Raw genomic sequence first — 12,411 nt, 5'->3', positions numbered from 1 at the left:
TTTGTTACGAGTTTCATTTGTGCTTTCTCAGTCAAACTCTTGCTCCTTCTGGAACAAAGACAATAGCTGCCTAAAAGCTCATTTACAGGATAGATCTTTTTAAATGCACTTAAGCCAACCCCTCTCCTGCCCCTAACCCCCCAAAAAATCTGACTTGGTCTCAAACTCTTTAATGGGATGCATTCTTGTCTATTAATATACATTTAGCTTTGTAATGCCATTTCAAATTCTTTGTATCAAATTATTTTCCTTCCCAAGAATATTAAAATATAGAACTTTGGAGAATGTCGTGACTTAAAATAGCACTCAATTCTTTCACAAAACCACAAACTATGCTTCCTCTCTGAATTGAAAAAGATGGATGAAAGATCAAAATAGAAGCATAATTCATATACACTATATGCACATGCTAGAAAACAGGTACCTTCTCCGTGTAAATTTGGAACAAGTTTAAATGTTAAATTTATGAGTTTCAAATGAATCAACATCTGGAATGGTCTTCCAGTTAGGATAGTGGAAGCAGAAACTCGAGTCATTCAAGAGAAGTTGGTTGCTCTGATGATGTGGGGAGAGAGAAAGAAGATCGTAGATTTCTACAGAAGGATAGATGACCCAAATGACCTCCCTCACAAGTACTTATCCTTGTGATTAATAACTCGTAAACACGAGAATACTCAGAATTCTTTGATAAAGACAATCTCAGAAGATATTAAGATATGTCCAAGTTTACTGCAAGTCGGCCTCGGAAAGTTTACCTTTCAAAGTGGACAGCAATTATTTTGCATCGTGACAATATCATTTTATTACGATCAATTTCATGTACTTTACCATTTTATTGGCAATTCTCTCCCCTCCTGAGGGCGCCAGATTCCCGCTGAGACGCTCTCTAATACCTTGCCTAACTGGCCATTCATGTGTGAGCCTAGAATGAGTATTGGCAAGCTATTTAATCATGATTGGTAGCGGAGTCAAATCCATTACTATGGTCACGCAAATGCAATTTCCACTGTATAGCAATCAGAACCCTAATAGATTTCCCCCTCCTTTAACCTCGAGACCAAGGCCAATTGTAGCACTCCTATCACCACCCCAGCTGTGATTAGCTAGCTCAGCACTGAGTGGGAACTGAATCTATACAACTCAGCTACACATTGTCTTTAGCGACTGAGTCACAGCGAGATGAAATCTGCCAAAAGACTTTAGTCATTGCTTAAAGAGTGACACAAAAGTAAACTAGCCAGAACTATCTAGTGGCCTAAATGGCACTTTATAGTCAATACCACCAACTGAATTTCCTTTGTCAAGAGTTAACATCGTTTTATGTTTGTCCTACACGAGTTTTATTTAAGCACACAACCCACACAAACATTTTGTTGACAGATTTTACCTGGTAATCTGCCTGCAGCCAATGCATCCCCAGGTAAATGTCCATTCACCCCATTGGTTGAAAGGTTACTTTGCTGTCCCAAAAGACCACTCCTCATTTCCAGATCAGTCGGATAGGGTCTCCGTGGATCACCTGAATTAAATACATCGTCACCAGAATCAGAAGCACTCACACTGTATTCATTACTGTGAAGAAGTAAACTTTCTCGTTTCCCCCCCCCCCCCACACATAAAATTCCCAGACACAACAGGAGAGCACACTAGAAATCAGAACATAGCTGATTAAAACGAGCCATTTACTAATATCAGAACTGTTAGGAGATGGAATGCCATGGCACTAACAGTGGTGAAAGCAGAATCCATAATAGCTTTCAAAAGGGAAGTGGATAAATATTTGAAAAAGGAAATGGCAGCAAAATGGGACTAAGTAGGTAACTCTTTCAGAGAGCTGGTACAGGTGCAATGGCCTCCTTCTGTGCTGTAAAATTCTATGATTCCACCACGCAGTCAGTGTTACTGTTCTCCCTAAATGCATAATAGTGGCCCAGAAATTCGGGTCTCCACGGGTGAGTACGCACGGGGTACTCACCCGTAGGCCCAACGGAAGTGCCGGTTTCGTGCATACGCGGGAAACCGGAACTTCCGTTCCCTTAAAGGAAGGGGTTCAGAAGTCGAACGCGTGCGCCGGAGAGGCAGCGCGTGCACATGGAACTTACGGTTTTTTTTGCACGTTTCTCCGGGAGGGTAAGTCTCCAGGAGTTACACATGTAAAAAGCAGGCGCAAGGCCTGCTTTTAACAAGGTAAGTGGTGAATTAATTAAAATTAAAACATTTTTTCCACAGGTTTATTATTTTTAAATACTTTAAAGAAAGGTAAGTTTATTTTTAGCCCCGTTAGAAAATGTAATTAATTTTTTCAAAAATTTAAATTATTGTTTAAAAGTTATTTTATGTAATTTATAGTTATTTTAAAAATGTGATTTAAAAAAAAAATGTATTTGAAGATTTAGTGATGTTTTGGGGCTTATAGTATTTATAGGTTTGACAGCTCTTCCTGTCAATTTTATGAACGAAGCATTCCCTGCTACCATTGGCTCTCCATGGCCCACGTGGTCCCAGGGGACGCATCGAACTAACTGCGCGCCGGCAGTTGGAGCAGGCCCAGGATCGGAATCCCACACGGGCCCACAGCTCAACGGCCGGCGCGCCAAGTAAGTGCAGGTCGGAGGCTTGCACCCGCGAGAAGCCTCCGACCCGAATTTCTGGGCCAGTATCATTTTAACAGATTAAACGTGGTTAAGTTTATTTAATGTGACACAAGAACTTCAATATTTTAGAGCATTAGTGTCAAGGAAAGCTCATTAAAATCACGAGCAACAATTATCTTTAAATTCTTACCTGGGACCCATGTTAATGGGGCTGCTACAGCATTACTAGCACTTATCCGATGTGCGTATTTGATAAGCTCTTCAGATGAGATGGCACCTATAAAGAAAACAACCGTAATTCCTTACTAACCTGATCTTAAAAATACAAGAAAAATTCAGCTGCTACACTGGTAAAGATAACTATTTTTTAGAATTTTTTTTTAAATGTATTTACTTGCATAAGAAGTCAGAACACTGAAGATAAGCTGGGCACATTTGGGCTATGCACCAGACATCCAAAACATATGAAAGATTGTAAGTATTACATTAGTCGTTATGTAGTGAATATGTACACACACATTAAAAAAAATACACCTCGTCTTAAAGCAATCTTCAGGAGAATTATAAAAAGCTTGCTACAAAGTATGTTTTAATATTGTCTGTATCAGTAAACACACTAAAGGAGGGTTTGGCATCATAAGTACTTCTGTCAGAGGGGGTAGGATTTAGCTGTGGGCTATTGGAACACTAGCACAGTGACATCACAATTGAATAGAGCCTTCACAGAAGAAAGCAAATCAATGGCTCTGAATCTGCGGTGTAATAACAGCGAATGAACAGCGTTTGCTGTTATTACCCCTTTGAAACTGACCGCAACTTCAGGATGTAGCGCATGCGCATCCCAACACAGAAATCCTGAAGTTGCAGTCAGTCATTCACTGCTCCAACACTGGCTGTGCCGTACTCCAACGCCCCACGCACATCCACCGCCCCCCCAACACCCCATAGCCAGCAGTGTAATCAGTGAAACTGATGAAAACTTAGGCTTTTCCGCAGTAATATCGCTGTTAAATACTCCATTGAAAGTTCGACTTTGTTGGATTAGATATAACTGAGGTTTTAACATTGTATTGACTGCTAAACGAATGTTATGGCCCTGAAAAACTAATTTTAATTTTGTGGAGTGTCAAATTTCTCCATAATGATGAAAATTAAATTTTTAAGAATCTTTAAAAAAAAAATTAAATATTTTTTTACAAGTTTGTTCATATTTATTTCAGGTTTACCTTTTCCCCATGCGAGAGCCCCAGTCTTTGTTTTGCTCTCTAACGTTTTTAAAAAGGAATAAAAGCAACTCCTCCTGGTTCCCTGTCTGTGAGAATTCTGCATTGTGATTGGATGCTTAGCTTGTTGATGTCACAGCAGATCACGCTATGGGATTCCCACTACACTCCACTGATCTCAATTGCACAGCAAACACCTTTGCTTCACCGCTGACTGCAAATTCCAGGCCAATATCTTTACGCACTAATCAAAAGCTTACAATAGTATATTTATCATGACAATTTTCCTTAGGAAAAGTCTGTTATTGGACCTATGCTTAATTGTCTCTGCAGTACAGTAGCTGTGTGCAACTGTTAAAAGCATTTTTCTAGTTAAATATGTCTACCTTTTCTTGCTTTCTCTATCGATTTTAACTTCTCTTTGGCTTGATACACAGCGGTTGCCTTGAAAAGAATGGACACAGTTAGTATTTCATTTAACAAGTACAAATTTACTTTGTGTAGGTATAGTCAAAAGGTGCAGATTTAAATGTGGCCTTTCCAGAACAACCATTAAACTACTGATGGGGCTCAGGAGCTCCATTAGTTTTAAAATCTTGGGAAAGAGAGATTTTTTTAAATGATTAAATTTAGCTTGCACAATGACATCGGTTCCGAACAAGTTTCTGAAAAACAAGAGTAAGATGCACTGAAGATCAAAACAGTAGACAAATACTGGTCATGGGCTCAGATGAATGCTGATGCATCTTGGTGAATGGTTGTAATTAAATATTGTTAAGACATCCAGTTTAAAGAGCTAAAGTAATAAGCCTGGTACTAATTTCTTCCACTTTGCTTTAAGCATGTATCTACCACCATGTGAAGTCTTATCTGGCAGTGTATACTTCTCAAAAGACAAGCATTCGACTTAAGATACTGTCCTATACTGCAAGGAAAAACTATAGGTTGATTGATAGTCAAGAATAGTAGCAGGTTCAAGAATTAAGCTCTCCTTGGTATGCAAATTAATGTTTCTTCTGCCCACACTTTCTCTAAAATTCTTGGGATCAGATAAAATTGAGGGAGCGTACAAAGAAATGTTCTCCACTAGGAGAAGGAAATGCCATCAAGGGATACAGCTTCTCAGTCTTGCAGAAAAATGTGTCCAACCTCTTGCTCTGAAAAGCAGTTATCAGATCTAGTTCTGGAAAATCCGCCAAAGATGAGTTCGACTGTGAGGTGTTCACTTGTGTCCGTGATGAGAAAATCTGTTGCCACATTCTGCGCTCATGAGATGTTGTGCAGAAAGGCAATCTGGTGTCAGTACCAGATCTAGCACCGTCATCATAGTGTATTCAAGCCTGCAGATTAGGTCTCCTGACAGAACAGCAGCATCGCTGTTTGAAGCGCAGATGGTTTATGTCCAACTTGCTTGTAATTGGATCTGTGACCCTTGGATACGATCAATTTTATGCAAGTATTTCCTAAAGAGTTTCTGAGATCGCAATGACTATCTTCACATATGCCTTTCAATGGGAGTTGAGGAAATGGTTAATGATCTACAAACCTGCTTGAAACCCTGGGTATTACTTAGGGTAAGAGAAGACCTTAAATCAGAGAATCACATGTTGTAGAGCTCAAGATATAATCTATACCTTTACCAAAGAGGTTTTTGCTTTACCCTCAGCTGCACAAGATGATTCACACGCTGCGTCAAATGAATTCTGCCCCTCAGTCATCAACATATCCTCTGTGGTAAACAAAGCTCACCTGAAGCGCTTGTCCTTTTTAGAACTGAATGGCAGATTCTGTTCCAAAGATTCACACTCCGTGCACTGCAGCCATAGAATGAAACCATCCTGTCCAACAGGATGACTTGCTCATGCTTCAGCCTTTCTCAGCATTCCCTTATGGATAGATTGAACACATCAAGAATTCATTGCATCTCTCCAGAAGAGCAGGATAAGAATGACTGAAGCACTGGCAAGTGAAAGTTATGTTGCAAAGAAACATAACAAAGATTCTGTTGTCCAATAGCCTAGTTGGCACAGGCACTACAATCTGCATTAGTAAGCCATACAGATCAGACGGTCCCAGGTATGATTTGTGCTGAGTTAGTTGATCTCAGTAGTGCTGCAATGAGCTATGAAAGAGGAGTGAAAAAGACAGGGTTCTTCCTTCTGATTGCAAGCCTCCTGGAAAGTTGTTAACCTGCTGGAAAGTACACACGCTTGAATGAAAACAGAATTTAGCTCAGTTGCGATGCTCGCCACATTACGTAGCAGATGTCCAAGTTGAACCATGAAGAATGGCTACTTGGACAAAATAAAAGATTTGTGCCAGTGCCCAGGAGACTGCACCGCATAATAAGTCAGTGCTTTCAGGAGAGAGGGTGAAAGAAAAGGGAGATTATTGGAGGAAAAAGCTCTGTCAGAGTCCCATAACTAGATACAGAGGAGCTGATGCCCAGTGTGCGCAATGACTAAAGCTACTTCAATTCAGTTGCAACTCCCTAAAGACAAAAATACATCAACAAGAGAGTGCTCCAGTGTTACAAAAATAAACTTTTGAGATCAACTCAAAAGTGGAAGTTGTGGCCACAAAGCTAACTGATGACTGACCTGACTACTGGGGAAAAGAAAGACTTGCATTTATATAGCACCTTTCATGAACTCAGGACGTCCCAAAGCGCTTTACAGCCAATTTGTGCACGGAGTGTGAGTCTTTGGAACAGAATCTGCCATTTACTTTTGAAATGTAGTCACTGTTTTAATGTAGGAAATGCCAATTTGTGCACAGAAAGCGCGCACAAAACAGCAATGTGATAATGACCAGATAATCTGTTTTTAGTGATGTTGATTGGCCAGGATACCGGGGATAACTCCCCTGCTCTTCTTCGAAATAGTGCCATGGGATCTTTCACTTTCACCCGAGAGCGCAGATTTATTTTAACGTATCATCTGAAAGACAGCTCCTCCAACAGTGCAGCACTCCCTCAGTACTGCACTGGAGCATCAGCCTAGACTTTTGTGCTTAAGTCTCTGGAGTGGGACCTGGACCCACAACCTTCTGACTCAGAGGTGAGAGTGCTACTCACTGAGCCATGGCTGACAAGGGACGATCAATCAGATATTACTGCTGACAATGGGAGAAAGATTGACAACTGATCTGTGGTTCTTATACGACAGAGCTAAATGGACAATATCTTTGTGTTTTTCCACTATTGGGCAATGTACTTATTGTGGCGGATCCGTCCGTGGACAATAAATCGGGCACCTTGCCTTTAAGAAGCATGCTGCCTTTAAGGCATGAAAAAGGAGCGGGCGTCGCCCTCAGTGTGTACACAAAAGCGCGGGCGTCGCCCTCATTCTGGTTTCGGTTTTAGCAGAGAGAAGGGCTGGGGCAGCCATCTCTCAAGAGAATGTAATAAAAAGCCGTGTTCCTCAGATTGGTTCGGCCTCCATTCGTGTTCCGCGGCAACCTCAACATTGGTGACCTCGACGCTCAGAACGTATTCCGAGCACAGCAATGGCGGACACGAACGTAGTTTCCGTGAAACTGCCGGAGTTTTGGGAAAACCAGCCCGAAGCCTGGTTCCTCCAAGCTGAGTCCCGATTCCGGCTGCGACACATCACCACAGATGGGACGAAGTATGACTACCTCGTCGCATCACTCGGTAGCTCCACAGTCACGAAGGTCTGGATAGCGCTGCAGAACTCACCAGAGGAGGGCAAGTATGCACATCATAAGGCCGCGCTCCTTAAAAAATTTACGACCTCGACATACCAGCGAAACTGCCGCCTCCTCGACCTTCCGGGCCTCGGTGACGCCTCACCGTCAGACCTCCTCTCCCACATGCTCTCACTCACCGACGAGAGCCCACCCGGGTCCCTCTTCCGCACGCTGTTCATCCGCCAGCTACCTCCCAGCATCCGCCCAGCGATCGTGGCGTCCGGCCTCACGGACCTAGAAGCCCTGGCCGATGAGGCCGACAAGCTGCTGTCCGCTCACTCCAGCCGCGACGTCGCTCCGGGCCTGGCAGCCACAGCCTGGGCGCGCCCCTCACCGGCCACCACGCGGCCACAAGGCCCAGCCACGGGGCCCACGGGGCCTTCGCGCCCCACAAACCCGGGCTACTGTTACTACCACGCACGGTTCGGCGTCAGGGCACAACGGTGCACACCTCCCTGCTCCTTCAAGTCCGCCCCCATACCAGCCCCCACGATGGCCGTGGGCCACGCGGGCTCCCTGCTGTACGTCATGGATGACAAAACCGGCCGCCGGTTCCTGTGCGACACTGGAGCTTAGCACAGCATCATCCCGGCCTCCGCCCTCGACATCCAAAAGGGCGAACGAGGACAGGCGCTGGCTGCCGCTAACGGCTCGGACATCCGGACGTACGGCACCCGCACAGTCACCCTCGACCTCGCTGGTCGCCGCTACCGATGGGAGTTCATCACTGCCAAGGTACTCTCCCCTCTCATCGGCGCAGATTTCCTGTGCGCCCACGGCCTACTGGTAGACATCCCTCGACACCGCCTCGTGGACATGAACAGCATGTCCCCCATCCTGGGCGCCATGGCCCCCCGTCAACCCGCCGACATGGCGTCACAGTGCCACGCCCGGGCCACGGATGACTACTCGGCACTCCTGGCCAAATTCCCGGCCCTCACCAACCCGACCTTCTCCGCGGAGGTCGCCAAACACGGGGTGGAACACTTCATCCCCACCACAGGCCCCCCAGTGTATGCCCACGCCCGCAGGCTGGACCCGGCCAAACTGGAGATCGCGCGGACCGAGTTTGTCACTATGGAACAGCTCGGCATCATCCGCCACTCCAACAGTCCCTGAGCCTCCCCACTCCACATCGCCCCCAAACCAGGCGGGGGTTGGCGCCCCTGCGGGGATTACCGCCGCCTCAACGACGCCACCACCCCTGATCGGTACCCCATGCCGCACATTCAGGACTTCTCGGCTAGACTGGCCGGCCGCTCAGTCTTTTCCAAAGTCGACCTGGTGCACGGCTACCACCAAGTCCCCGTCCACCCCGCGGACGTCCCCAAGACGGCCGTAATCACCCCCTTCGGGCTTTGAGTTTCTGCGGATGCCCTTCGGCCTCAAAAACGCGGACCAGGCATTCCAACGGCTCATAGACTCGGTCCTTCCGGACCTGAAGTTCCTGTTCGTCTACCTGGACGACATCCTGGTAGCCAGTTCCTCCAAGCAGGAACACCTTCGCATCCTGTTCGGGCGCCTCAGCGACCACGGGCTCATCCTCAGCCCAGCCAAGTGCCAGTTCGGCCTGGACAAGATCGACTTCCTCGGCCACCACATCACCCATGCTGGTGCCATTCCCCTGCCCACCAAGGTGCAGGCCGTCCAGCAATTTCCCCGCCCCACCACCAAAGGACTCCAGGAGTTCCTTGGGATGGTGAATTTCTACAACCGCTTCATCCCCAAAGCGGCGTCCCTCATGAGGCCCCTGTATGAAGCCCTCCGGGGCAGGAGCGGCAAGATGGCGGTCGAATGGACGGCAGACGTATCAGCCGCCTTCAACTCCACCAAGACCGCGCTCGCCGACGCCACCCTGCTCGTGCACCCACGGCCCAATGCCAGAGTAGTGCTCACCACGGACGCCTCCGACCACGCGGTCGGCGCCGTGTACGAGCAGTGGGTCGACGGCGCCTGGCAACCACTTGCCTTCTTCAGCCGCCAACTATGCCCCTCGGAGGTCAAGTACAGCACCTTCGACCGCGAGCTTCTCGCGCTGTACCTGGCGGTCCGCCATTTTCGGTTTTTGCTGGAGGGCCACCCCTTCACTGAGTTTGTCGACCACAAACCCCTGACATTCGCAATGGCAAAGACAACCGACCCCTGGTCCGCCAGGCAGCAGCGCCAGCTCGCGGCAGTGTCCGAGTTCACCACGGACATCCAACACGTCTCCGGCCGAGACAACGTGGTAGCCGACTGCCTCTCCCGCCCCGCCATCCACGCTGCACACCTGGCAGTCGACTACGCTCAACTCGCAGCAGACCAGCTCACGGACCCTGATCTGCTCTCCGCACCTACCAACCTACCAGGGCTACGCCTGGCCGACGTCGCCTGCAGCCCAACCGCAGTCACGGTCAAGTGCGACATATCCCTATCTCAACCTCGGCCCGTCGTCCCAGCGTCCTGGCGCCACCGGGTATTCGAGATTCTCCACAACCTCTCCCACCCCAGCGCCCGCGCATCCATCAAATTAGTAGCCAACCGCTTTGTCTGGCGCGGCCTTCGCAAGGATGTGCGTACTTGGGCCAACTCCTGCCTAGCCTGCCAACGGGCCAAGGTGCAGTAACACACGAAAGTACCCCTTGAGGAGTTCACCGTCCCTTCACGTAGATTCGACCACATCCACGTGGACATCGTCGGGCCCCTGCCGCCGTCGCAAGGCCACACGCACTTGCTGACGATCGTCGACCGCACCACGTGCTGGCCTGAGGTAATTCCACTGACCTCTACCACCACCGCCGACATCGCCAGAGCCTTCGTCAGCACCTGGGTCGCACGGTTCGGCGTCCCCTCCGACATGACATCGGACAGAGGTCCGCAATTTACCTCTGAACTCTGGACTGCCATCGCACGCAATCTCGGGGTGACCATTCACCGCACCACAGTGTACCACCCCCAAGCCAACGGACTGTGTGAGCGGTTCCACAGATCCTTGAAGGCATCTCTTCGAGCCAGCCTCCAGGACGGCGCCTGGACCGACCGACTCCCGTGGGTCCTCCTCAGCCTGCGCTCCGCGGTTAAAGAAGACCTCCACGCATCGGCAGCAGAGCTCGTGTACGGCCAGCCGCTGCGCGTACCCGGCGAGTTCCTGCCCACCGCCACGACACCCTGGTCAGCCGACCAGCAACGCCACGACTTCGCCTCACCGGCACTACAGTTCGCCCCGGTGCCCATTGCCCGGCACGGCGAATCCACCTCACACGTCCCGCTAAGCCTGCACCAAGCACGGTTCGTTTTCGTCCGGCACGACGCCCACCGCGGACCCCTTCAACCCCCGTACGACGGGCCCTACAAAGTGCTACAGGCTGGGGACAAATTTTTCGCCCTACAAGTGGGCGACAGGACTGAAAAAAAGTGTCGGTTGACCGACTCAAGCCAGCACACTCGGAGCCCGGTGAGCAGGTCCCAGTAGCTCATCCACCGCCATGCGGCCGACTTGCCCTCAAGCCAGTACACCCAGCTGCTCCACGCCCGGCCGTTCCACGTCCACCGGCGTCCTACAAGAGCCGCTCCGGCCGGCCCATCAGACCGCCGCACCGTCTCGTCCACACCTCCTAAGCGGATTCTGGGGGGAGCTGTGTGGCGGATCGCCACCTAAACGGGCGCAATCCACTTTTCCGTCCGTGGACAATAAATCGGGCACCTTGCCTTTAAGAAGCATGCTGCCTTTAAGGCATGAAAAAGGAGCGGGCGTCGCCCTCAGTGTGTACACAAAAGCGCGGGCGTCGCCCTCATTCTGGTTTCGGTTTTAGCAGAGAGAAGAGCTGGGGCAGCCATCTCTCAAGAGAATGTAATAAAAAGCCATGTGTTCCTCAGATCGGTTCGGCCTCCATTCGTGTTCCGCAGCAGCCTCAACACTATATTGATATTTGGTAAGAAATGTGAAATTGGGTCGTCTGAACTTAGTAACGGCATGCTTCCCTCGTAAAATGTAATTCTCAATACTGTTCGTGCCTACCTTAGATTGCAAGAGCAGAAGGTAAATTAAAATATATATATATATATATAAAGGTAAAAATCTTTAAAGGTTAATAAAATTGCGAGAGTCTGGGCTTTGAGTTGTGATCAACAAGTGTCAAGAGATTTATAAAATGGAAAAAAAAATTTAACTGCACATTTTGGGAACTTGATTAGGTAATTTAAATAATACGATCAGAAGCATAAAAAGGCAGTATATCAGATTAAGGACAAGGGGAACCTTGATTATCTGCCAATTCTCAATATCCAACAGATAAGTCCTCTCCAGATACAGGAAACTTTCGATTTACCGGCACCTAAATAACCGGAAATCTCGGTTAACCGGCAAAATTCAGGAGTAGGTTCAGGTAAGTTTTATTACTTGCCTTCCTCGATCTGTTGCTGTGCAAGGGTGTGGCTGCAGCTGTTGCTAAGCTACAGAGACGCTTGGAACTTGTGGCCATTGTTCTGAACCTGTTGCTAAGCAACAGGGTTTGTTGCTTTATACGGAGCTCTCATCTCTCCGTATCTTTTACTATAGCTTTCGGTTATCCGGAATTTTTGATGAACCGGCACCACGTCGGTCCCGGATAAAAAAAAGTTTCCCTGTATTAAGACTTTTGAAAATTGTACATTTCCAGGAAGCTGTAACTCACTAATATGTGTTCAGCCTCTTTGAGCTGTTTCTGTAACTGCTGAATGTCACCATCTCTTTTTTCCACCTCTTTCTCCAGAAGGTGCATTTCCTCCTGGATTTTGCCTTGCTCCAATGCTACTCTTACTATTTCTTGGAATTCTCCATCCTTCTGAATCAACAGATCCAGGATCTGAAAAACAAATACTATATTTTTAAGAAGCTGGCTAAACTACTAATACAACTTACAGAC

The 12,411-nt window shown here is 47.9% G+C and overlaps 1 protein-coding gene across 2 annotated transcripts in view; it reads right to left on the bottom strand.

Annotated features, from left to right (window-relative positions):
* Window positions 1–12,411, bottom strand: part of med4 (mediator complex subunit 4) — a 29,348-nt gene that overhangs the window by 1,588 nt on the left and 15,349 nt on the right. For both annotated transcript variants that reach the window (XM_086006468.1, XM_086006470.1), the window contains exons 3-6: window positions 12,181–12,351; window positions 4,204–4,261; window positions 2,785–2,871; window positions 1,388–1,519 (exon numbers count right to left, since the gene is read on the bottom strand). In XM_086006468.1, the coding sequence (XP_085862594.1) occupies window positions 1,388–1,519; window positions 2,785–2,871; window positions 4,204–4,261; window positions 12,181–12,351 (448 nt within the window). The remainder of the gene's footprint in view (window positions 1–1,387; window positions 1,520–2,784; window positions 2,872–4,203; window positions 4,262–12,180; window positions 12,352–12,411) is intronic.

The sequence above is a fragment of the Somniosus microcephalus genome, chromosome 14 (genome assembly GCF_052327205.1).
Source record: "Somniosus microcephalus isolate GS21.2 chromosome 14, FLI_Smic_1.0, whole genome shotgun sequence".
In the NCBI taxonomy this organism is placed as follows: Eukaryota; Metazoa; Chordata; class Chondrichthyes; order Squaliformes; family Somniosidae; genus Somniosus; species Somniosus microcephalus.
The sequence above is the reverse complement of the archived record's forward strand: the minus strand, read 5'-3'. Positions and strand labels throughout refer to the sequence as shown.